General features: G+C 33.1%; 1 protein-coding gene across 6 annotated transcripts; it reads right to left on the bottom strand.

Annotated features, from left to right (window-relative positions):
• Positions 1 to 1,077: 1,077 nt before the first annotated feature.
• Positions 1,078 to 9,855, bottom strand: LOC112004783 (uncharacterized). 6 transcript variants are annotated; one of them, XR_010631472.1, is made up of 15 exons: positions 9,725 to 9,855; positions 9,598 to 9,628; positions 9,459 to 9,526; positions 9,328 to 9,367; positions 9,151 to 9,188; positions 8,936 to 9,040; positions 8,501 to 8,702; positions 7,370 to 7,698; positions 7,157 to 7,285; positions 6,912 to 7,048; positions 6,667 to 6,764; positions 6,417 to 6,508; positions 5,545 to 5,675; positions 5,237 to 5,311; positions 1,078 to 1,281 (listed from the first exon to the last, which is right to left on the bottom strand). XR_010631472.1 is itself a non-coding variant. In XM_065779741.1 (15 exons), exons 1-14 carry the CDS (start codon positions 9,746 to 9,748, stop codon positions 5,246 to 5,248), a joined length of 1,494 nt encoding a protein of 497 aa, XP_065635813.1. In that variant the 5' UTR covers positions 9,749 to 9,855; the 3' UTR covers positions 1,078 to 1,281; positions 5,237 to 5,245. The 6 variants fall into 6 exon arrangements, 5 of the variants coding, with proteins under 5 accessions (XP_065635813.1, XP_065635814.1, XP_023892776.1 ...); XM_065779741.1 differs by having other exon boundaries at positions 5,237 to 5,315; XM_065779742.1 differs by lacking the exon at positions 1,078 to 1,281 and having other exon boundaries at positions 4,842 to 5,311.
• Positions 9,856 to 10,131: the final 276 nt, after the last annotated feature.

Here is a 10,131-nt window from a genome sequence, read left to right as displayed (position 1 = left end):
TAAAAAAAATAAGTACCAACAGAAATGGGATAAATCAAACTAGTTAAAATATAAGAAACTTTAAGTGAAGTAACAAATGGGTTGATGTGTATTTTTTTTATAGCTAAATGAGGATTAATGTTTAGTTGATGTGACACATCAACCCACATGATAATGGCTAGAGTCTATAGACTTTTTATTTATTTATTTATTTTTTTTAAATTACAAACTAGTCATCTATGTTTTGGATTATAGTAGGAGCCTTTTTAATATATAATACATTCTACTAGCTAATAAAATCGCCTTAAATATATAGTTTTTAATTTGGGTAAAAGGGTAAATAAGTCTTAAGTGAAATATAATATAAATATATTATATTATATTAATTAAAAGAGGGAGCTTTTTTTTTTTTTGTTGGGAGCCTTAAGCGACTGCCTTAGTTGCCTATATACTAGAGACGACCCTACTAATAAAACAAAAATATCCCAAGTACCATTTCTCTGATGGAAATGAAGCTGTATGAGTGTTTTAACTTTTAACTAATCTAAAAATTTTCAAACTTGGAAGATATTTTTTAAAGTAATTAAGTTTCAAAACAAACGATATTTTTTCAAACTTGAGTTTAGCTTGTTGGCTAAACAAATGAACATAATCAAGTTTTTTTTTCCCCCAGCTGAGCTCAAGTTTGATTCAATTACATCCCTAATTTGAATCAACTCCCTTGAAAATTATTTCATTTCCTATATTATTCCTACAACATGCTTGCCCATTGGTTATTTTGTATTTTTTGTAAATTAGAATTTCGTGGCTATCACAGGCTTAGAAAGACAACATTAGAACCCAAATTACATATTTATATTTAAGAAAAAAAAAAAAAAAAACCCGGATTACATCATGCACATCCAAAAAGCCTGGTAAGGTAATCGTTTTAGAGAATAGAGAGGCTCGGGCAGGGGAGCTGACATCATTTAGAAGTTTCTATTTTTATTTATATTGGTTAGAACTTAATGTACTACTACCAGAACATCATAGAAGTTGAACATTCAAATTTTAGCAAAGAAGGTCAGTAATAATCAGCGAAGCATTTCATCAAAACCAAAAATAAGACCAAGTTTGGCTCATTTATTCAGTGATGAGGCTTTTTTTGATAAGTTGTTGTATCAAGTTTGAGTAATAACAGTTATTGTCTTGGAACAGGAACATTTGGGAATGCTTTTACATTTAAGATGAACCGAACCTGTCAATTAGGCTTGAGAGCTATAGTATAACCGCGTCAACCAAAAAGCAGTGTGCTTGGTGGACCTGTGGTTGAGAGAGAGATAGAGTCCAGAGTAACTGAGTAAGTGTCCATCTTAATGGGTTGTAAAATGTAAATGTATCAAACTGTTCATAAAAAGTTAGGGCTTATCCCGATAAAAAACTTATTTGTGTTTGTTTGATTAAAACAAGTTAAGCTTGAGCCTTAATTTTAGACTAATTTAATAAACAAACTGAGCCTAAGTAAAAAAAAAATGTTTACAAACAAGCTTGTGAACATGATCTGATAATGAAAAAACAAACAGAGCTTAAGCTTGTTTATGAGCTTAAAAAATCAAGTCGTATCTTACCAAGCCCATAATTAATTGTATGTTGGAACTACTTAGTTTACGTTTGGATTGGCATTTTTCAGCAAATTCGTGCGTCTGCGTTTTATTTGGGAGTCCATGGATATTGTTCATGGGCCCACAAAAGTAAGCAAAAAACAATTTTCTTTTTCTTTTTAGGTCCCACAGTACTATTCACACATTTAAAAATTATTTTGCTACAATATTTTCAGCAATAAGTTTTCAATTTTCAACAAATAAACAGTATCCAAACGAACCCTTATTCAAACTAAATGGGAGGAATACATTCAACTTGGGAATATGTTTGATGAGTTCTAGACACTCACATTAGCAAAGGAAAAAAAAAAAAAAAAAAACTAATAATATTCTGCCTCCTAAGTTTGTTTTTATCCTTCATTCTTACACTTGAGAATTAAGCAAAAGAACTAGAAATCAAAAGGTTGGAATAGAGGTTTCCTGTATTTTTCTTCAGGCGTGTGAAAGGAATAGGAATTATACGGATGTTTCTAACTAATTTAATATTTTTCCTTACAATAAGTGAGAGAGGAAGGATTTAGATCTAAGTTCTTCATAAGAGAACTAGACCATACCACTTAAATACAGAACATTTAACTAATCTACTTCTTCAATGAGCAAGATATTTGTATAGTAATATGATATAGTTTCTTGTGTTTGATATGGTGACAAATTTGGTCTATATATATATATATATTTTCCGGAAATCAACTAAAACTAATTCCAAAATAAATAAATAAATAAATTCCAGTGTATACATCTTCCCCAAAAGCATATTTTTAGATAAATCAAATGGAGAGTAAACTTTGCAACAAATATAAAAGCTTCTCCTACACTCCTACCCATCTTTTTCCACAGCTACCCGATTTTCCGGGATATGAAATCATATAGTGTAATATTTGGAAATATAAAAGAAGTTTTAAAGTGCCCCACACCAAGTATGAATTGACCATTGGCCAATCTTAGTTCAATGAAATCTTTCACCTATGCATCTATTTCCCCAACTACCTGAATTTAATGCATATAAAATCATATATCATGTTTGAAAAATATTCAATGAAATCTTTCACCCATGTATCTATTTCCCCAACTACCTGAATTTAATGCATATAAAATCATATATCATGTTTGAAAAATATTAAATGATTTTTATAGTGATCCTATAAGGCTATAGGTGAAGTTGATGGTCTTCTCAAAAAAAAAAAAAAAAAAAAAGGGGGGGGGGTGTTGTGGGGGGGAACAAAAGCATGAAATAAGAAAAGGAGGACATTGATCATATTCAGTAATTCAGGCACTCTAATCTCTTCCCATCCTAAATGTCATCAATTTGTAACAATCATACACATTCTCTGTGAATGTAAATATAAAAAACATCTAGTTCAGTGGGCATTCTCTAAGAATTCCCAGTTGCATTATATCCTAGACAAAAGCATGAAATAAGAAAAGGAGGGCATTGATCATATTCAGTAATTCTGGCACTCTAATCTCTCCCCTAAATGTCATCAGTTTGTAACAATCATACACATTCTCTGTGAATGTAGACGGGTACATCTTCTTTGAGCATCTCTTCCTGTCACTCTTCCAACTCAAATTTTCAACTCTCCTCCCCAGACGTGACTGCAACAAAATCTAACAAACTAGTTACGGATAAACCAAGTGGGGTTCCTTGAATTACTCTATTTGCTTTTGGAATCTAGCAGCTTTGGCTTTGTCGAAATAATTATATAATTAGACAAGCTATAGTGTCTATGCACACCCTCACTAACCATGCCTGCTAGCTTGCCACAGAATATACCCTTGTCACCTCTGAAGAACAAAGCAAACCCAGCCATACTCTAAATCTAATTTGTTGAACACTCCCAATGATTCCCTACATCACTTTAAACACAGACGGTAGCATTGGTAAGGTGGGATCAAGGATTTTACTTAGAAATCATAAGGGAATTTGGATCAAGGGTTTTTTTTTCTTCTTCTAAAGGCTAGGTACAACTATGAATAATATGGCAGAAATATAAGTCGTCTGCTTTGGCCATCAAATGGCCTAGGAGTTAGGGTACCAACGTTTCTTTCTTTTTTTTTCCTTTTTAATTCAATAGTTACAATTGGGGTGAGAGGATTTGAACTTTAGATGTCTCCCTTCAAAACACTAGTCGGTGCCAATTGAATAGTTAAAATACAAGACTCTTGACACCAATATATAACACGTGCTTCATGTACTTGTATGAATTATTCCTACTCTATTCGTTATTTTGTATTTTTGGTAATTCAGAATCTCATACACATCCAAAAAGCCTAGGACATGGGACATGAATGGTTAAAGAGGCTCCAGCAAAGTAAGTCAATATCATTTAGAAGTTAAACATTCAAATTTTCAGAGAAAGAACAAGAAAGAATCAATCACAAAACAATTCATTAAATGTAATAAAATTTTAATCTCATATGCTTACACCATATGGTACAATGTAATAAAATTGAATCTATAAAATATTCTTGCATTATTTTACTTTGAGCTCCCTTCTCTCCTTAGACATCCACTCATTCTAGAACTATGTTTTCAAAAACCATATTATAGATAATCAATAAATCAATCATAAATTTATAGTTATACCATCACTCTCAATTTATATTCAAATAAATATGCAAAAGCACTTAAAACTAATATTAATTTTTTAACTAAAAAAAACTATAAACTAAAGTTAAAATCCAGTGAGCAGTTTACAACTAGTTTCATTTAAACAATAAGACCGGCCCATTTCATTCAGTGATGAGGTATTTATTGAGCCATTGTTGGACCAAGAGTGAATTATAACATACATTGAGCATCTCCAACAAATAAGGCATATTTTCACCCAATTTGGGGAGTAAAATCCACTTTTTTTATTTTGCCTTCCTACATTTTCAAATACGCTTTCCAAGAGACTCTATGATGATGAAGAGATAACATTCTTAAATTAACACTAACCTATAAAGTATTCTACAAGTACTTGAATTTGGTGGTAAAAAAAGTCCTAAAACAATTAGAAATAAGAAACTAAACCCACATAAAAATATCTGAATAATTATATTTAACAAACTAAAAATTTAACAAATGACAAAAATTGATCCCTATATGATGTCCTATACTCCACCATCAACATACTTTTTTTCATCAAAGCAGCTTCTTCAAATATTTCAATTCAAATCTATCCATGTATTTGTTAGTCAAAGACAGTAGGCAAACAATGAAAACTTACATTACTATGCTTGAAAGATAAAATTTTGTTTTGCCTTGGTCTCTCACACTCCCTTGGTTATCTTGTTAATCAATCAGTCACAAGAAACCATCAGAAGTACATTTTTAAGTTTCTTCCTCCATTTCATTTCACAGAAGAATTTCATCTTCCTTTCTCACTCGAAATTGTCATTAGTGGGTGCAACTTGAATTGGGTCAAGGCATTAAATTAAGGAAAGAGAGAGTAAAAAGAAAAAAAAAAAAAATGGATTACAGATTTGTAATATAATTTGTCCAACCATGTCTCTTGCAATTAGTGAGTGAAAAAAAAAAATTAAGGGCTGTACACAGAATCACATGATTCTGGATGAAACTGATCTGAGCACATGATCCTTATAATGCACCCATTCCTCTAATTTTGACATACCTGAGCTGGTCAACTTACAATTTGGGAGAAATACGTAGAGAGAACAATGCTCTCATCATTGCCTGCTTTTACCTCCTTCCTGGCCAGAAAATTTCACCATTAAACTTTATCTTCATCATTTTAACAACTTATTAATTATCCCATTGGACTAAACCACGTGATGGAAACTTTTCAACATGACTATTGTGGTGCACTAGGAAAAGACTTACTTTTTTAATTAATTATTCAAGCAATAGTTGTCTTCTAATTAAAACTTGGAAAAAAAGACCAGTGCAAATATTCAAATTGTACTATCCATAGTTCCATACCATGGTGGGTAAATACAGATCGAGTTCCCAACTTCAAGCTCAACATCACTGCAAATTCTTGGATTAAAAATAATTGTTGTTTTCCTTCCTCCATTTATCATTATTTGAGGGCTTCCTGATGGTGTGGGGCTCTGCAAAAGCAGGCATGCACCTTCAATCCTCATTTACCAAACACTTAAAATAGACATGGATATATATTGAATCAGAAACATTCAGCTGGAGGCAAACGTTAAAAAAATTTGATCCAGGTACCCGTCCCAGAAAAATAGTCTGGGTTGACTAAACATACAAATTAAGGCACTAATTATCATATAATAAGCCCTTCCCCATATCAATGCTTTCCAAAATTGCCATCTGAAGAAAATTGTAAAGATATCAAAATTTTGAATTCTTGAAATAAAAAGGGTGTTATGAAGGTGAATGTTTTTGCATTTTAACTTTTGAACATGAAAAATATGGAAATTTGGACTATAAATATGGATGGAGCAAGTATCTTATGACTACTTCACATCCTAAGGGCATACTGAGCAACACTCTCCAAATCATTGTGTTAAATAATGTAAATTTTGAGAGGATGGTTGAGAAAATCTTGATGTTGCAGCTAAGATGCAACACTCCTCACATCACTAAGAAAGTTTTAGTTGCTAAACATAACTAACAAGATTTAAAAGCCATCTGCAAATAACTACTCAGGTTGTAGAATCTAATTAAATTCAAAATATTGTGATTTAGCAAATTAATTGTAAATAAAAACGAAGCAAGCACATTTTCAATTATTATCTTTCAGGGAATAAGTGTTAGCCATATTTGGTGGTTGTATCAGCAAGGTTATGCAAATAATCTACATAACTTGTTTCAATTTTAAACATGACCTCTATGTTCTCGCCAAAAGAGCATTGACAAACTATCAACTTTGCATCCAAGTATCTTGCCAGGATTTTTACAATGATGCTGCTTACTTCATCTGAGGAGGTATGGAACAATAGTTAGTGTAAGGAATAGGAAAAAACACAAGCACAAACTTATTAATTGTTCAAATGACTGGTCTATGCATATCGTTTTCATTTCCATGAGTTAAAATGCTCCTTTGAAAAATAAATAAATTAGAGTCACAAGTTTTACTAATTTTGTTAGATCCAGTCTGCAACTTCTTCAAGAAATCCACATCTCTTTCTTTTTCATTCTGCATGAGCTGTTGCAACTTCCCAAATAATCCAATTCTGCAGAATTTGGAAGCACACATTCTGAGTTCAGAACTACTTAATTTGAATTCACTCTATGAACATCAGCATAACAGGAAACTGATAGGAAAAATTTTCATGTAATATGGTGAGATGTGATACAGAAAATATTTTCCTATTAGTTACCCTGATGATTTAGGCACTGCAACAAGGGCCCCTTCATCATTTAAAAAGGTAGCACCTAAAGTTTCTTGAAACCGATCTGCCATAGTTTGCCTCTTCATTTCTGGGATTGCAACCTTTAGCTTTTGATCTGTGGCCTGCTTTAGCATATAACTAAGAATGCATATCATACAATACAGTACCAACAAGAAGGAAAAGAAGGGAGGGGGAAAAAGGGGGGTGGTGAGGGTGTTAAACACAACAGATACCTTGTCCTCACTAGATGATCCACTACCCATGGATTCAGAGGAATCCTCTCTGTCAACAGTTCTATCTCCCAGTGGAGAGATAATTTTCTTTGCAACAATCTGTACCCTTTTAGCTTTTGTTCTGCTACACTGCAGCAAATAGCAGATCAATCAGGGAATGGATAGCAACAGGTAGAAAGAATAAAAAGTTCCAGGTCAAAGAAGACAGCAAACCTTTTTAGAAACTCCTTTCTGCAAACTAGCTCTGTCCTGAAGGCCATCTAGAAGTTCAGCCATTGATGGCTCAGTGCATCCATGCCCAAGAGCTCCTACTTGAGCATGTAAATTCTCTGACTGGAATTGATTCTCTCTCTGACAATCGTCAAGAACCACAGCAATTGAATGTTCTTCGGATCTAGGTTCAAATGTGTCCAATCTTTCAGGTGCTTCATGAACCTCAAATGACACATCATTTTCATCCTTAGATAAAGAAGGCCAGGAGGGTTCTTCCTTACGTGATTGGAAACGGAATGAAAATTTTTGCTTAACCCTGCATCTGATTCCTGCAGCAGTTGATTCTCAAGTTTACCATACAGAACCAGTTTTGTCTTCTTCTTTTTTCTTTAAAAAGAAATTATAATGGTTGATTATTTAAAAATGAAACATAAAGCTCTATCACATCTCAGAACTGATATAATGGTTGATTACCAAAAAAATCAGCTCCAGAAACATATCTAAATTATAGAATAATGGCCGAACCGCTAGCAAATCTGATTGTTGCCTTATGTATACAATGTACTTTCAGTTCATATGGACTTGCATGGACATCTATGTTAACATCTGAATATTACTGGTTTTAATATATTGATTCACTCAGACATTCCATTAGGGCTGGACTCTGAAGCATAATTGACATTAAACCCCATTATACCCTGTGAAAAGTAATTAAACAAAGAGAGTATTCCACATATCCTTTTCTTTGTGTTTTCCAACTTCCATTTTATTTCGACAAGCAAGACTTTAAGAACAAGCTCCTACTCTCAACAAATTGGGACAACATACACACTGAATCCATGAATTGATGAGCTACATAAAATATTACATGGTACTGAGTATGAATTTGAAAGCTACCAAGAGGGGAAAAAAACCACATGCAAACTGTATTTAAAACTATTTATAAGAGAAATAAAGACATACTACCAAAAAGAATATATAAAAAGTTAACAAAAGATGCTCCCATGGTAACAACCTGTTTACTTCCTCCAGTGTAAACTTATATATGCAGATAAACATGTAAAGCATACACAATGATATGGCAAACATTGGTTTTAAGAAATCATAAGATAATTGGAAAGAAAAAGACACCTTTATAAGATTTGCTTGCTTTGGAGTAGGTAGAATGGGTTGATGCATTCTCATTCAAATGTAACAGTGCCTCAGCTTCTTTACTTACAGCAGACCATGTCTGTGCACCATCTTGCACCCCACTTCCAAATCTACAAAGATTGTCTTCATGGAGCTTTTTAGCATTGGAGGAATCAGAAAATTTCGACACCACGTTGTTTACCTATCCAAACAGATTACACAGAATGTTACTATCTTGCAACAACAACAAGAGAAACCATAAGAGAGTCCGCATATTTACAATACAAACCCAAAACAAGCTGTCCCAATTGGTAAAAGGCAATACAAACACAAAGCAAAAAAAAAAATCAAATTCACTGCTTCGTATCAGCTTAAACTTTTGGCACATATGGTAATATATCGTATGCTATATCTCTAGATCTTACTACATTGTACCTCATCATCAGAGATGATTTCCTCGCACGCGAATGCCTTCCTTGCCTCGTTACGAAATTCAGGCATTTCAACATCATCATCTTCAAGAGAGACATGTGTGTCATTCTGATAAAAAAACAACATTACAAATACAAAACAAATTCTAATTACATAAAGTGGCCGCAAATACGAACTATATATAAGTATAACACACACAAAACATTGATAACACATGCCTTGCTACTTTTCTTTCCACAATTCCATTCAGAAGTACCTGCATAGAAAAACCACATTTTCGCACCCTTATTGGCCTATTCGACAACTGTCACCCAAAAAAAAAAAAAAAAAAAAAACACTAACATTCAAATTTAGAGTTATTATCACATAAATTTTTGATGAACAATATAATAGACCTCTAAGTATCTCGAGCCGCGACAAAACTTGCAGTTCCTCCTATCAAATCAAAGCATGAAGTTGCAATTAAGAATTTCAAATCAGTGGTCCAAACAGGGCGTTAAGTTTTAACCAGGAAAGAGACAGCTACCTTTTTCTCCAAAGCACCGGTTAATGAGGCAGAAATTTGGGGCAAATTAGAATCGTAATCTTCCTCGTCTGCCAAATTGTAATCAAAACGACGACGTGAGAGAGAGAGAGAGTGAAAAAAGAAAAAAGGTGAGGATTACCGGAAATGCTGTGGTCGGAGTCGGGATTTAGCTGAATGGGAGAGGAAACAATAGGAGAGGATTAGCTTATTGAATCAAATCAAAGCAAAAGCAATTTGAGAGAGAGAGTGAGAGTGGGTGTTTTTACCAGAAAAACGTTTTGCCGCCACATCTGGGTGCGTCTCCGTCAAGCCATGTACCTAAAGGTGAATTTGCAGTAGTTTACGGAAAATATAGAGGAAGAAGGGAACGGAATAGAATTTAGGGGTAAAATTTCAAATTTTAAAATTTAGAAGCATAAAATCCAAACATCCTAAACATTTTATGAATAAAATATAAATTTTAAATCTTCGTAAAGTAAAAATGTAAAATTTAAATATGCTCAGACTTCATGGATAAAATTTAAATTCTGTTAAAAATAAAGTCTGATTGGAATGTGTAAACTTTGGGCAATAAAAAAATTATGTGAGGGAGATGTATATTCATAAGTGTTTATAGGGGAGATGTATATCCATAAGTGTACTCATTATTACAACCTTGTCCCATATACTCTAT

Source organism: Quercus suber, unplaced genomic scaffold (assembly GCF_002906115.3).
Source record: "Quercus suber isolate HL8 unplaced genomic scaffold, Cork oak 2.0 scaffold_216, whole genome shotgun sequence".
Lineage (NCBI taxonomy): Eukaryota > Viridiplantae > Streptophyta > Magnoliopsida > Fagales > Fagaceae > Quercus > Quercus suber.
The sequence above is the reverse complement of the archived record's forward strand: the minus strand, read 5'-3'. Positions and strand labels throughout refer to the sequence as shown.

What these genes read in the sequence shown, in the direction of transcription:
- LOC112004783 (XM_065779741.1), bottom strand. Translation starts at nt 9,748, where the DNA reads ATGTGGCGGCAAAACGTTTTTCTG. An exon ending in GGCGGCAAAACGTTTTTCTG is followed by an intron (nt 9,629 to 9,724) that starts GTAAAAACACCC and finishes TCTCCCATTCAG; the next exon opens with CTAAATCCCGACTCCGACCA. An exon ending in GCGGCTCGAGATACTTAGAG is followed by an intron (nt 9,189 to 9,327) that starts GTCTATTATATT and finishes TTTTCTATGCAG; the next exon opens with GTACTTCTGAATGGAATTGT.